This window comes from Oryza brachyantha, chromosome 2 (assembly GCF_000231095.2).
Source record: "Oryza brachyantha chromosome 2, ObraRS2, whole genome shotgun sequence".
Taxonomy (NCBI): Eukaryota; Viridiplantae; Streptophyta; class Magnoliopsida; order Poales; family Poaceae; genus Oryza; species Oryza brachyantha.
In genome coordinates, this window is record NC_023164.2 from 100095 (window position 1) to 115862 (window position 15768).

Here is a 15768-nt window from a genome sequence, read left to right on the forward strand (position 1 = left end):
TTGAACCGTAGCCGATGACTGCCAACATAACTTTATTAGTTGATCTTGATTTATTATTGTTTTGATTTATCTTTATTAGTCATAATCTTATGTTGTCTTGGTTTGGTCTAATTCATTAAGATTATTTCTAATAAAATAGATCATGCATTTAATAAATTGAAATTGATTACTACATAGTTATATCCATCCAGCTTACTTACATTGATTATTTTTATAAAGTTTATCAAATATATTATTGTGTTTCTAGACGAAATCGGCTAATTGAGTTTAACCTCGTTTTCTCCTTGTTAATTGCTAAGGCAAATTGAATGTATGTCTCGACCTCAAAGATTTAGGACCTAAAAGTAGATCTCCCAAGCTTACAACGTGTGAAGTGCAGATTTTGCATTAACAAAAATTGTCACTGTCATGAGAGTGAATCTAGATCAGAACTTATGTTTTATCTTTTGTGGCCCAAAAGTAATGTATTAGCTTAGAAGAACTCTTAGAGAAGATCATGGATTGATCCCAGATCAAGTTTATTGATCAACCAGACATTCCATGGCCTTGCTCCCCTTCCCTTGGTGCTTGCAAGTCATTCTATCTTTTGTTTAAATATATAAAATATAAATATAATATAGAAAACATGCGTTTTTTTATAAATATATAACATAAGTTTAGGCATTTCCAAGCCAGTCATGTCCTCATCAAAAATTAAACAAACATAATACTGGATGTTACACATTACAGTATTATAAATCTAGACTGTACCACATCTAGTAGTGGGTTTTTTTTTTTAATTTTGGAATAGGAGTATCAGCTAGGTATAATATCTATAGGTCTGTTCGTTTTGAAGAAAAAAACAAAGGATTCAATTACTAAGGATTAAATTCCTTTTAAAAATAATTTGGTTTATAGAAATAAAGTATAGGAAACCTTCTTTTACTAAAAGTCATATAGAGAAAACATAGAAAAATTTCTAATCACTCAAACATCTTTAAAAAAATTATAGATTGATGTTACCGGTCATCTCTATTCCTCTGCTTTTCCTAGTCTTATGGATTTAAATTCCACCCAACCAATAAGCCTAAAGTGATGATAAGTACATGTTGGAGGAAGAAAGGATATGGTAAGAGAATTCAGTGTGCCGACCATTAAACAGATTAAATCAACACAATGTCGTGCGAATACCCTCCTCCGCTATGTACATTTGAACTGCATTGGCAACACAGGACGAGAACATATTTACATCGAATTGCATTGGCACAGGCGCGATGTACCCAAACGTCAAAGATCAACAAAAATGAACAGGCTGGTTCCACAAAAAGACAGTCGTGGAAAATCGCAAAATGAGTGAACATCTTCCGGAATTCCGATGGACCTAGACTCGTTCACGAGGCGGGTGGGCTTTCAACAGTCGAATAAGCTTGTCCGATCTCCCAATTGCAGCACCTGACGATTTCGCTCTTTCTTCCTGCAGCAACCATACTAACAGTTTGTTAGCAGCATCAACCCAATTTCCCATCAATCAGGAATCAGCGGTTAACAACTGGGGTAGTATTGCTCTGCAGCAGCCACCAACGCTGGTAGTTCATAATTGTAAACGGGGTTTCCGAGATGTACCCTTTTGGTATCCACGAATGTGTCAGGAACAGTAAATTCTTTGATCATCATAGTTGACACGGGCCGCAATCTCCTGGTTGAGGAACGAAAGGTAAACTTAGCATACATCCCCTTCTTTTCCGGGACACAAAGAGCAAGACTATTTAGCAGTGATTGTGCCAGAAGAAAATTAATGATAGCTATATCCTCCACGACATATCGATCAAATTTCCCACAAGATAATATGTTGAAGTGATTCACGCAAAGTTTGTAGCATTTCTGAAGTACTCACCTTCTAGTGTTTTTTCTATTGCAGTCCTTAGAAGCAGAGAGATCCTCTGTTTTATCCGTCGGTCTTTCGGCCTGGCAGTCCTTGCTTGGAGCCTTCGAGCAATAACCATAACGAAATATGACTGAATTAGACAGGGTGACAGCAAAAAGAAACCAGCATAACCAGCTCCTTAACTTCCGATGTTCCAGTAGAATATCTCCAAGGGTTTCCAGACTTAGGGTTATATTTTTCATGGTAATGCAATAAGCAAAAAAATGCCATCAGCCCTCAGGCTAGACAGTAAATATCTTACTATTGGAGCTTTCTTTGCAGAAGATTTTCCACTTAGATGTGGAGACATGCCTCCATGAATATCCACTAGATCTGAAGGTTGAACACATCCTACAAAAATATATGCAATACCACATTTGAAAAGAAATTAGTTGCTGGTAAGCTGAAAATTAGAAGGATATGGACAATCATATGCAATATGCCCACACCAAATTAATAGTGAGCCAATGCTTTTGTTTTATTATACTACTATTACACATACCATATTCCACAATGGTTGTTTCTACTGTGGCGTTGCATCTTTCTAACTGAGGATCCAGATCTTGGGGATCCTGCTGAAGAGCATCCTAAAGAAAAGGTACAAGCATGTGTCTTAAGACTTCCCGACAAGGCAATATCACTGATAATAGAAATAAGAACCACCACTTGATGCAATCATATTTCATCCTGAGAAATTGCATAAAATTATAAGAGCAACAGCTAACCTTGCCTACATTCGCATATCTTTTACTGTGCATAAAACATTATGAACACTATTCTACAACTCAAGTAGTAAATAAACATGTTACGATTTGGAACTCTTAAGGAGCTCAATACCACTATGAAATAGAATATGCATTATGCTCCACCTCCCCAAACATCCATAGCTGTAAACAATCAATCTCTTCTCTTCTTTCTCCCCAAGAGCTCTCTTCCCAGCCAAGCAAGAAACATCCCCTCCAACCCCCAGTGGAAGCCATCACAAGTTCACCACATTCCCCAAGCTCACATAACAAGAAACCCCCAACAAGCAAGAAATAAGTGGAAAAATTTCCGAAGGACAAATGGAGAATTGTTTAATGGGAAAAGGTGCTTAATTGTACTAAGAACCATACAAAAGTATGTGCACAAGATACAGAGAATTGATAATATTAAATTGTACCATACCATCCTTTGCAACTGTAGGGAAGACTGACTGGAGCTAACATTTGGTGCTTCAGAGTTCACTCCCTGGGAGCAACTCGGAGTACTATGATGTTTCACACCTATCAAAAGATCCATCAAAATTGTGATACGAGGGCGCATCATGAGCAAAAAATTGCACACGTGGAACTTTTTAACCTCTTATGTCAACATTATGTTGAATCCCCTCCACTGTTATATTGTGTAACTCTTCCCTTTCTTCTTCACTTTGCTCTATAGGAGATTTCTTGTTAGCACCAATAAATTCTGGAGACAGGTTTGTCCTTTCCTTCTGTAGATATGTAAGTACACGGCGCTCTGCACAAGTGACATTTGTGTGTCAGTTGACCTTATTGTCTACGCAGTATTTTGATTTTTGAGAACAGTCACACAGAAAGGAGGTATCACGATCTTTAAGTGGAAGTATAAGTTCCACATCATAAGAAATATGATTCATAAATTTATCCTATCATGTGAGTGTTACCATGTCAAATTATTCAGCAAGAAGAAAAACATAGAAATTTAAAATACCTGCAAAACTTTGATCAAATGGATCATCCAAACCACTGGGTGAATGTGCTACACCACCACCACCATCAGAGCAACTTTCAGACCTATCCAACTCCTTATCGACCACTTGTACAGTTAACTGAAAATGAAGAGTAAAGCATGGTTTAACCACTTGACACTTGTACAGTCAAGAATCAAGATAGATTATACTGTTTTGTTCAGTTGTTCCAGCAAACGTCCCTGAAAACCTTCATAAGAGACTGAATGGTACTTGGAAATCCAAGGTAAAACAAGATTCTAAACACGTGCATGAGAGAGTGTTGGTGTGTGGCCCAAGGCCCATGAGGCCCATGTATATATATACCCTCTACCCTTCTAGGGTTAATCTAATCTAATCACAATTTCCAACAGAGAAAGAGCACAAGAGCAAATATTGACCTCAATGTTTTCATTATCCACATTATGCTGAGGGAAAAAACCAAAGGAAACACAAGCTTTCTCTGGCTAAAAGAACAGGACGATACCCATCGAGTAAAACATGAAGCAAAACATCTACTGTAGAATCAGGACATGCAGTAAAACATGCAGCAATGCCCATCGAGTATAAAAATCAGGACATTCTTTTTGGGAAAAAAAAAAGGTTCCATGAGCATTTCTCCCATGAGGGTCTAAAACAAAACAGTAGTTATCATACCTTACAATCTCTAGAGCTCAATTCTTCTCCGTCTATCAACTTAACAACAGAAGTATCACAAACATCAGATCCCCCTGTTATAGAAAAGAAGGATTATCAGGACTGTGAGAACCATCTGGTGATACTATCCTGAACATTTACACCATTAAAATGTAACCTGTCTTGTCAGAATAATCATAAGACCTTTCAGGACCATGACATGTTTCTTCTGAGACCTCTTCTAGTGACTGTAGGGGGGAAAACAAGTTTGCTCAGTGCTAGGCCATATAGCATGCAAATAATATTATTAAGAAGGTTCCAACCTCATTTATATCCGCTTTTAAACTTTGCATATAATATGGTCTCAAAATTATAACAAGCTGCATTTATTGCATATAGACTGTTGTCATGCAGACATAAAAGCAGAGATATGTTGCTTCCCATTAGACACAAGTAGTACAGAAAGGAAAAAAATTGACGACACTGTGTAAAGGAACAAAGAAAATGTACATGGCCTCCCAAGTTCCAAATGAGATGTTCGATAACTATCAAAGGATTAGGAACATCCTGCTGTTCAATGCAACAAGAGCATGAGCTTTTATGACTTTGAAGTTTTAAGCATGCTCGCTTGCACCAGGTATCAGCCTATTCTTACCACAAGAAGAATCTGAGGTAAATAGTATGATGGGCTGACAGCCCTTCTAAAGCCTAACAGCATATCTATAGAGAATATGGTGAAATAAGGATATAAGGAGTGTTAAGTCCTCTGTTCGCTTATAGACATTTAGGTTCATGGCATGCTTATTCAAACATTACTTAATGTAAAGAAACTGAAAGTAAGGCTTTCCTATTTGAAGTTTCCTGAACTTACATGATTATTGAGTGCAGAGTCACTAGATCCAGGATCAGTTTGACTTGACTGAGAAATAAAACTTTGAGCCACTTGACCAGAAGACACAGCATCATCCTGCTCAACAGAGTCTTCAACAGATGGAAATTTCTTGCATGAACAACTTAGAACCTTCAACTTCTTCTCCAGCTCCACAATTTCAATGTCTTTACATATAAGCAATTTTCTCATGCTCTCAACAGCATTCTCAGACTCCTGCAGGCAAACACATGAATTAATATGGTACAAAGAAATATGTGGCGAATTCATGGACCTATAGATCTCATACAATTTGAATCTGATAAATGAAATTACTGTATGTCCTCTTTTCTCATGGGGGCACATCATCACAAATTTATAGTGTTTGTATCATTACTCTAGGGTACAGATTGTACCATAAAGCCAAGCCATCTAGCTATAATGCAAATCCACCTCATACCTCATGTTAAGCATTTTCTCACGCAAATTGCCCATGGCCATGGGCAAGGTTTATATCTAGTTTCATTTACGATAAAAACATCATGATCTCAATAGCACTACATATACAACATTAAATCCTGCTTCAAGCATGTTATTTCCATACATGACTTGACTACCCATCCTTTAGAACTTACCACGTTGAAGACATACATCAATATTCAGCATCCTGGCCAATTAAACAGAGATAAGCAATATAAAAGCAGGAAATTACCAAAATTTTTTGTTTATATTGCTTTAAAACAGTCCATAAAGCCCTGGCAAAGTTTGTCATTATTTCTTCATTTCTCGAAACTCTTCGCAATTCTGAATTAAGAAGCTTGCATTGTGGCTCATCTGTGCAAATGTTTGAAATAAAAAGCATCAGGTAAATGTTGTTAGTTTTGACTTTATCATCATGAAGATAAGCCAAATATTCACTGTGTTATACAAAGCAAAAAGATAAAACTATGACTGCAGAAAAGTAGAGCCAATAATATTACTGATACCACAGATGAACTATGCCCAGAAAAATGCATGTGACAATGAAACAGATGAAGTATTAATTTGGGTGAATGGAACCTTTTTCAGAAACTTTAATGCCATCATCCTTGGCAACGTCATCCTTTCCTGCGACCTACATAAATATAGCACAGATTATAGTGCCTTCTTAGTTCTAACTAAGATATGGAGTACCTATATCAAATATCTTGATATGTGATCTGTTTGAGGGAAATTTGAATTACAACACGATAACTTTGTGTGGTGTGAGGGCAGTCACGATTATGTGATCCTTTAGTACTTATGGTATAGGATCATAACTAAACACTAAAAATTGGGTCTGATCATTCAGTACTTTCAAAGTTTAAATCAATGAGTTCATTTGAAGAACTATGGAGCATCAATAAGTTTGATGGGCTAAAAAAACACTGAAAAGCTTAATAAAATGTGTTCATACCGCAAAAACTTCAGTCTTATGAAACTTCCCCTTTTTCTTGTTTTCTTGGCAAATCAGGGAAACATTGCTTCTCTTTTGAGAAACCAAATCAGAAGAGTCATCAAGGTTGGTGTACCTGAAAGATAGGAAAGTAAAATCACTGTGCAATCTATAGTTTTGCATCTCTGTGGTCTGTGCCCATATTTCATATTTCCTGATGTTGTATATCACAATGAAAATAAATTACCAAAATCTACCAAAGGACCAATGTAAATGAAGTACTGAGAGTTTTGTCTTTAGGACAAACACAACATCAAAAAGATATGGATTAAATTAGCTACATATCGGTTCCCTCGATGCACATCTCCTTCATACTTCCCATGATCTTAAGTTCCTAAGTGAATATATCTGAAGATACGACCCTTCCAATGAGAAAGGCCACCCTAAGATTATTGGGAAAAGAAAGAGAGGAAACACCATCCCAGAATCTAGTTTGTTTGGAAATTTTTACATGTACTATGTAATTTCACTTACAATTCCTCTTGCATCCAGGTATGCAAGCATACCATAGGTCATATCTAGAGCCATGTAATCATTTCCTCCCTCCCTATAGTCAAGATTTCAAGTCTATCCGCCTTCCTTTATCTAATCCAAATGACAAGTGAGTGCTGTTATGACCAATATAACAAATAGACAAATAGTCAAATAGGCATACAGCTTTTTTTTAACCCTTAATCCTAAAAGAACTCATGTTCTTAGACCAGAATCTCAACAGGTTAAATAAGATGCAGTTTACGAGATTGTTTTTATTCTTCTTATTTACTTCCCTTTCTTCTCAAGAACAGCGAAAGGCAAGGCGAAAAAAAGGAAGATAATTCTGTCAGTTATTGTAAGTACTTTATTTTCATGTACGGAGATGCTTGTCTTAGCAAAAAAGATGTATCCAGATAATCATCATCTCCAGGCTTCACGTTTAAAATCTGAAAAATAAGAAAAATAATTACTATAATAAAGCAAAACACTCGATATATAGAGCATACAGCAATAGTAATGAAACATAAAGTATAACAAACTGTAAATGCCATGCTTATGCAAATTAGCATAAACATCGTTATCAACGGAGCCAGCCAACCCATGTTACACATCCTTACATTAACAGGCATTATAAATAATCACAATGAACTGCTTGGCAGAATTTGGGTGATTGGGTCCCTCTTATTATGTTATCTTTTGAGTGACAAACTCGTTCGCAAAGCTCAAAGATAGTATTTCGCTACACAAAATAAGTGTTTTTTACAATCAAACTTTTGTACCTTCACTACCAATATATAAACTGAGTAATATTAAAATGCAACCCCCACCCCCCCTTTTCAAAAAATAAATAAAAAGGAAGAAAATACACTTTCGGTCCAAACTAGGGACCTTTAGATTTCCAATCCAATATTTATTTGATTAAATAGAATTTTTAAAAGATGCCACAGTGGGTCCAAAACATTGCTTACTTTGTGATGGTCAAGTGTAAACCACATCAAAACATAAAAAAGAATGTAAAAAACTATATGTCAAGCACATTCTTCCAGGAACTTTGAATAAAAATGACAAATTATTTCAGGTGTCAATAACATACCAGAGTCATTTTCTTCCTTCCTTCCAGGTAGTCCCTTAAGTACCTTGTCAGCTTCCAAAATTAAAAATTACAAAAGATTTGGAAAGGTTTAAAAAATCTGTTTCAATTTAATCTTCTGTGTTGCTACTACTGACAGATTAGAATTTGTTGTTTGAACTTTAAAATTGGTTTCATAAAAAGGCTTTAAGATCTGGAAATTAAGTCATCAGGAATAGAATGTGATAAGTAGTTTTTTTTTTCACATTTCATCAACAAACTAGCTCAGTATACATATAACCAATGCTTCATAAGTATTTAACAAAATGTATAAAATAAATTGGCATGAGACCACATAAATAAGTTTTCTAAGATTTATCAGCTGCTGAAATAGTACTTATTGATCTTTAGATCTGCTCTTCAGATTCCTCACTATAAACACTAACAGAGAATCTCAACAAAACACCATTTAAGGAAAGTAATCATGAATATTAACCAAAAAGGCAAAAAAAAAAAGATAGAAAGAAAGAGGTATGTTTCAAATTTCAAGTCCATGTTTTGCTTGTCTCAAAAGAATATGTTGTGTCAGCAGACATACCATTGAGTTCTTGAAATGCTTCTCCAAGGGCTTCTTCTTGTTTTTCTGATGTTCTAACAAAGCCTGGAGTTCCAGAAGTTAAAAAGGAATGATGCATTAGCAAGCATAACTCATTGGCCTGAAGATGATAAATAACTTAAGTATTTCTGCAACCACCTCCTGATGGAAAAAAGGGCTACTAAAGATAATCGATTTGGTCATACCCTCAAACAGAGACCAAACACCATGGATGTATTGTTGATGAAATTACTCTCTAGCAATCTTGTACCCTGTAAACAACAAGAGTAAAATAAATATGCACAAACGATGGCATCCAATCTTGAAAAAAAGGTGTATGTGCATGCTTCGTATGTTTTTATCTCTACTTAATAAAAGGCATTGGTAAAAACACAGACTTGATTTCCAGTTCTCCTTTCCCGCTCTGCCCCCGCAAGGTCTGCTATGGTCAGGACAGCGTCACTAAGTGACTTCTCGATTTCTACATCATTGATTTTACGAACAGCACGTATAGTGATAATGCACTGCGATCGGCTGCAATACAAAATAAGTACACATAGTAGATTAAAAATTAGGACAATATGTAGAAAGCAAAGAAGCATATAATTGAAAGACAAAAGAAAAGGAAACGTGAAGTCAACTATCATTAGGGAAAAAATCTTGAAAGTAAAAATAGATAGATATATTGAAGAAATTTACAAGGAAAACATGCCTTGACTTGCTGTTAGCATTTGTTGCAGCTGTGGTACGCTTCAGCATCCCAGATAAAACTAAGCTCTCAGCGTCCGTGGAAGTTTCAATGGACACCTGCAAAACAAATCAACTTATTGCACGCTACCAAGCATATTGGTATCAGCATCAGTGCAGTTCAAATGAATGTGCCTCCCCCTGCCTATTAGTTGTGTTCCAGAATAACAGAAATGAGAGGAAACCCCTCACACGGCTGGGAGCAGCAACTTGTTGTCCAATTGGAATTTACCAGAAAGTCGCAACCAAACCATTTGACCCAACCTGAAAGATCAGTTGTATCCACGGTAAATGTTTCCAGCATACCTCTTTAAGACCTTTAATTGTTGACTGCTGGAGAACAATGTCAGTTGCATCAGACAGTAGGTCAAGAATGCGTTCTCCTTTTCCCTCCGAAAGTATCTCAAACATTGACAAGCAAAATGATCTGTAATTACGACATAGAACTAGTGAAGAAAAACCATATGGCATTTAAAAGGCTTGCATCCATGGTAGTCTTAGAATTTAGATATCAAAATGCTTAAAGAAAATTAAAAAAAATATATGAAATCAGACTATTTTCATATTGGAAGTCTGAGCCCAGGCCTCTATCATTGTATGCAGCTAAGGACAGAAGAAAGCAGGAGTTTGGAGGTAAAAAGGCCGAAACATGTGTACCTAGCTGGGTGGTCATCCGTTGAAGAGAAGATCCGGCGAAGAGCGAGTGGTAGGAGTCCAGGATTCCTTGCAGAACCAAAGACAGTGTGCGTCTTTCCAGAGCCCGTCGGACCCATTGCAAGCAGAAGGCCACTCTTTCCTCCCAAAAACTCATCCACGAGCGGATTCATCACTTGACTAAACACATCATGCTGCAAGCAACGCAACATGTAATTAACTAATTAGTTCCCCACTGGGGTCTGGGGGGGTGCAGATGGATGCTCTGCTCAACGGGGAAGGCAACAAAAACATTTAAAAGGCGGAGGAGCTGCTGACCTGTGAGGAGTCGGGTGAGAAGACGGCGGAGAAGCCATCGAAGAGCTCGGTGCGGGCGCGCTTGGGGTCGGCGAGCTTGGAATGCGGGACGGTGAGCGCGACGGAGTTGGCGCCGTTGGCGACGAGGCACTGCTGCTTGGGTTTGGTGGCCTGGGCCTTGGACTTGAAGCGGCCTCGGTCAGGGAGGGGGCGGATGCGGAGGAACACCTTGAGGCGGTCGCCGTCGAGGCCGAGGGAGGGCTTGGGGAGAGGGGTGGGGGGAGGTCTCGCGCTCCGGGGAGGGTTCCGGCGGATGGTGGGTGGAGAGGCCATCATCGGCGACGGTCGCGCTTCCTTCAATTTTGGACTCAATTTTGAACCACCTCCCTCCCGGTTCCGTCATGCTCCATTTGCTCCGCCCCATATATCCAAGAAAATTATTTTTAAATTAAATTTGAAAATAAATAATTACTACCCCTTATACTACCACCGTCCCAGTATAGCCGCATTCGTGAATTTTTGTGTCCGAGGTTTAACAATTCGTTTTATCTAAAAGGTTTATAAAAAAAAACTAAAAAAAATCACACATAAAACATTTTTCATGGTTTATCATCTGATACCAATAAAAATACTAATCATCAAACAAATTTAAATAAAACGGGAGATCAAATGTTGAATATAAATAGTGTAAAATTGCACTTATCGTGGGAACGAAGGGAGTATTTTTTTTCCTTCTCCACGATGCATATCTCCTCTTTACAATAATTTTCAATTGGCCAACAATTAGTGTTATGAGTATTAATACCACCTTGAAAAGTTAAGTGAAGATATTTCAACTTAAATATGGAGATACGAGAGAGCATCTGTTGACCAGTTGAGGTGGAGGTGGGACTATCATACACGTGGTGTGGCTGGCTAGCTTGCTCCTCCTCCCTAACATTTTGCAGCAGATAAGAATCAATATTGAAACTCCAAATCAATACGATTTATCAAATAGGTATTAAAACGTCTTAAAATCCTATGGCCATTGAGAGGATTAAATGTCTTAACATCCAGAAAATGATGAATTGTATAGGTAGAAGGGATGAACATCTCTTCTTCTTCCCACGGTGGTTCATCTTGCTTTTGGTTCTTGAGTGGCTACTTCTTCTCAATTATGACCAACTACGTGCACGAGTGTTCGGGAAGAGCAGCCCATCCGCCAACTTACCTGTATGGGTAGCGGGCAATCAAGTTTTTGAGAAATGCTCTCAGACATAACTACTCCTGATCTAGTACATCGACATTGCATCCCCTTCGACAACGGCACAAGAGAAGGTAAGAACGAGAACACCAACCGAGGCAACCACACTAGCAATGCATCATCTAGTACCAAAGAGTTATTGAAATACTATAATACTCTTATCTTAGTATTGAATGTGTTGATAGAAGTTTTAGTTATTGTTAGTGTTATCATGTTTATCACCATGCTACGATCATTGTCCATATGATCACTATCCTTTATGAATGTTATTGGTGCCTATGCTTATATTGTTAAAAGTATAATCATGTTTATCATCATAAGATCATTTAACTATATACATATTATGTTTAGTGTCTTATTTTTCTAGATTAAAACATGTCGATTCATGACCATATTTCCACCAGCTATTGCATATGGCCACAATGAATGTGTATTTGCGATATTTCATTGTTACTGGATCAAAAGAGATGTCTAAGATAGATGTCTAAGATTCATCGCTATAGTAACTGATACGGTAGTAGATATTGTTTTAAAGTAATGTGGCTACCTACGTGGATACTGTTCGCAGTATTTGTTCATTCTTCTATTCTCATGACCAATATTCCCTCTGTAGTAGTGTAGATGACCTCGATCCCTTCTCTCGAGCTTTCTTGGCACCGATCAGATCAGTCTCCCTTTCATCCTCCCTATCAGGTAAAATAAAAAACGAGTTCAACGGTCAAAATGCTATCTCACCGGTCGAACCAACGGTTTCGTATTTGTTAATAACATATTTGATTTGCATTATTTTTCATATAGAACTATCATAAATTGGTAAAAATATATATAAATAAATCAATAGGTCCATTATTACATGGTGACAACATCAAAAAGTATAATTGCAGTGTGATACCATAATAAATTCACTGTCATACTTTCATTGGACAAATTAAAATCCAGTTTGATTCAAAAAAACCTCCACGGGTCGCTGGTTCATCAGAAAACTGACCGATTCGTTGATTTTATACCAGTTCGATTGATTGCAAGGACGATGTTTCAGGCTCAAACAGGGCCACCAAGATCGTCATTTTTCCGGACGGTCCGGTCGGATTTTTAAGGGGCAATTACATATTTTACCCTACTTGGGAAGCTAACCACGGATTTTGACACTCTTTTTTATTTGACCTTTTTTAAAAAACAAAACAACTGAGTGACCCTGCTCCGTGAAGAGCATTTAACGGTTTTAAATGGAGGATAACTTGACCGATTTGTCCTTGCTATTTTGATCTTATTGTATGTCAAATTTTAGGAAATATATGTAAATACTTATTCAGAAATATTGGAATAAAGATTAAAATATATGTTACGTTTGGTATTTATTTTGATAGATTTGATGTTAGTTTGATATATATAATTTCAAATTCTATAAATTTGTACTTAAATTAATATAATTCAAAATTTGGTATTTATTTGATAGATTTATGGTTAGTTTGATATATACATAATTTTTAACTCGATAAATTTGAACATAAATTAATATTCTTCAAATGTTGGTTTTTATTTGATATATTTGAGGTTAATTTGATATATATAATTTCAAATTTGAACTTAAATTAATAAAATTCGAAATTATAGCACGTAGTCTCAGATTGTATTCAAATTTTTTTTGATAAAATTTATCAAATAAATACCAAATTTTACAAAATTTTGACAGCATAACAACATATATTTCAATCATCCATTCGAAATTTTGATGATTGATGGCAAACAAATTGATGTACTAGTGATCTTTGCTGAGATGGGTGCATGTATAATCTGTAAGATGAATTGGAGTTTGCAATGTGATCACTACAAAAAAAAAAAAGATTAAAGGGTTCAAAGCAAATATGCTTGTGTTTAAGCGCTCAAAACGTATTCTTGATCTTCATAATAGCTGAATTAGAGGCACACATAACCGAAATTGCAATAGGAAAATGCATTTTAAGGTCGCCACTGATTCCTTTATCGAGTCTAATGTACTCCCTTGTTCTAAAAAATATAAACTAATAGTGGATGTGATGCATTTTAGTATTTAGAACGGATGAAGTAATAGCTAGCTAGGAATAATATATTTTGTATAACTAAGAGTCGCGCTTACTGGGCAGCAAACTAAGGAATTTAGAAGTGAAAAAAAAAACTGTGGCATCCTGCCTTACATTATCGGTAGCCTAATTGTTACCAAGCAGCAAATAAAGTGAGCTGGTCTTTGCATGAACCTGAAGCGATGTCAGCAGTCTATAATTAGTGTATGATAATGCTTGAAGCAGAGAAAAAAAAACAGAGGTTAATAGTTAAAAGGAGGACACGCAAAGGCCATTTTGGTCGTAATTGGAAATTTTGGAAAAGAAAAAAAAAGGAAGGGCCGGCAGCACGCTTCACACAAAGCTGGCGCAGCACGCAGGCAGCATATATACGACGATGTGTTCCATGAGGTGCAGCGCAGATCCAATTAGCTACTAGCTGGCTGGTAGGTTCTTTTCTGCAGATGCAGTCGATGGCGAGGCATCTGCAGGTGGTGGCGCTCGTGCTTCTTGTGCTGCTTGACGCGGCGGCGGCGGGGACGACGACGGCGAGCAGCAGCACGGTGGTGGCCGGCATGGTGTTCTGCGACCAGTGCAAGGACGGCGCCAGAGGCCTCTTCGACTATCCTCTCTACGGTACGTGAATACACGTGATGGAGCATCATTATTGGAAATTAACTCCTCCGATGCAGCAATATAGTAGTATATCGGATGCATGCTCTTCCTCTTTCCTACCTACCTAACTGATGATTGGAAGGAAATGTGATATGCATGTCTCGTTTCGATCTGTTCCTGAAGGAGCTCGGGTGGCGATCCAGTGCGGCGGCGGCGACAGCCCGCTGACGGTGAGGGAATGCAACACCAACTGGTTCGGCGGCTTCTCCGTCCGCATGGAGGGAACGCCCGAGATGAACCGCTGCACCGCCCGCGTCGTCCAGGCCACCGGCCACTGCGGCGCCGCCACCCCCACCGCCCCGCGCGAGCTCACCCTCGCCTTCCGCATGCTCGGCCTCGCCCTCTACACCGTCCCGCCCCTCCTCTCCCAGCCACTCCGCGCCATGGACTTCTGCCCCGCACCGCCCGTCGCGCTCGCCCCCTCCTCCTCTTCCTCTCCCCTCGCGCCCCCTCCCGTCTCCCCCCCTCTCCCTCCCTTGTGGCGCCGCAGGCCCCGCCGCCTGCCGCCCATCTGGACCCCCACGCTACCCAAGCCGGAGCCTCCCGTTGAGACGACGACGACGCCGCCACCGCCACCGCCGCAAGGCTCGGCCTGCACCTTCGAGTACGTACTAATTTAGCTTAATTTGAGTTATACTATATTTTAGCTGATTAATTAATAATGAATTGAATGAATTACGTACAGCAAGTGGGCGGAGATTGGTTTGCACGGGTGCAACTGGAAGGTGGTGACGCCCAACACGACGGTGGCGATGGCGTTCGGGCCGGCGGCGGCGCAGAGGTACGGGTCGGAGATGACGCTGCGGGAGGCGCTGGAGGGGAGGGGCGACATGTACAGGACGCTCCTGCGCGAGGCCACGGCGGCGCTCCTGAACGCCTACTACAACGCGCCGGCCGCCGGCTTCCTCTACCCGACCACCGCCAGCGTCATCGACCACATGAACGGCGCGCTCCTGGGCTCCCCGGAGAGGGTTCTCCTCGAGGGGGCGCGCTTCCGCCGGGCCAACTCCGGCGGTGGCCGCATCACCAAGATCCCCTGCGACCTCACGCCCTGCACCTAGCCTTGCCGCTTCGTCGTAGTATTTACCTACACTACAACCTGCACCACCTAGCCTGCCTGCACTAATATTTATTTTACTCCCTATTTATATTACTACTATATGCTACGTACATAGTATTCCCTTTCCATACATACATGAATACATGATGGATGGATGGATTTTAAATTGAATATATATATATATATATATATTTATATTTATATACACACACACTCGTGCATTCGATTTTATTACTATGCTACTAGTATATTGAGAATGAGTACTACTGTACTAGTCCACTAATTAATAGTAGGAGGGGCATGTG

At 38.9% G+C, this 15768-nt stretch overlaps 2 protein-coding genes across 2 annotated transcripts; one reads left to right on the top strand and one right to left on the bottom strand.

The window, feature by feature from the left end:
- Positions 1-1054: 1054 nt before the first annotated feature.
- LOC102722364 (kinesin-like protein KIN-6) lies at positions 1055-10826 on the bottom strand. Its single transcript, XM_015833485.2, has 23 exons — positions 10468-10826; positions 10153-10343; positions 9802-9922; positions 9461-9555; positions 9147-9282; positions 8955-9020; positions 8752-8814; positions 8178-8228; positions 7448-7530; positions 6572-6686; positions 6196-6250; positions 5849-5970; positions 5140-5373; positions 4447-4516; positions 4290-4363; positions 3617-3734; positions 3245-3403; positions 3071-3168; positions 2406-2490; positions 2166-2254; positions 1874-1965; positions 1603-1675; positions 1055-1453 (listed from the first exon to the last, which is right to left on the bottom strand). Exons 1-23 carry the CDS (start codon positions 10780-10782, stop codon positions 1361-1363), a joined length of 2598 nt encoding a protein of 865 aa, XP_015688971.1. The 5' UTR covers positions 10783-10826; the 3' UTR covers positions 1055-1360.
- Positions 10827-14130: 3304 nt separating this feature from the next.
- On the top strand, positions 14131-15765 carry LOC102719461. The gene is made up of 3 exons (XM_040521054.1): positions 14131-14364; positions 14527-15007; positions 15089-15765. Exons 1-3 carry the CDS (start codon positions 14193-14195, stop codon positions 15462-15464), a joined length of 1029 nt encoding a protein of 342 aa, XP_040376988.1. The 5' UTR covers positions 14131-14192; the 3' UTR covers positions 15465-15765.
- Positions 15766-15768: the final 3 nt, after the last annotated feature.

What these genes read in the sequence shown, in the direction of transcription:
- LOC102719461 (XM_040521054.1), top strand. Translation starts at nt 14,193, where the DNA reads ATGCAGTCGATGGCGAGGCATCTGCAGGTGGTGGCGCTCGTGCTTCTT. An exon ending in CTTCGACTATCCTCTCTACG is followed by an intron (nt 14,365 to 14,526) that starts GTACGTGAATAC and finishes CTGTTCCTGAAG; the next exon opens with GAGCTCGGGTGGCGATCCAG. An exon ending in GGCTCGGCCTGCACCTTCGA is followed by an intron (nt 15,008 to 15,088) that starts GTACGTACTAAT and finishes AATTACGTACAG; the next exon opens with CAAGTGGGCGGAGATTGGTT.
- LOC102722364 (XM_015833485.2), bottom strand. Translation starts at nt 10,782, where the DNA reads ATGATGGCCTCTCCACCCACCATCCGCCGGAACCCTCCCCGGAGCGCG. An exon ending in CATTAAAGTTTCTGAAAAAG is followed by an intron (nt 5,971 to 6,195) that starts GTTCCATTCACC and finishes ACATTTGCACAG; the next exon opens with ATGAGCCACAATGCAAGCTT. An exon ending in CTGCAAAGAAAGCTCCAATA is followed by an intron (nt 1,966 to 2,165) that starts GTAAGATATTTA and finishes TATTGCTCGAAG; the next exon opens with GCTCCAAGCAAGGACTGCCA.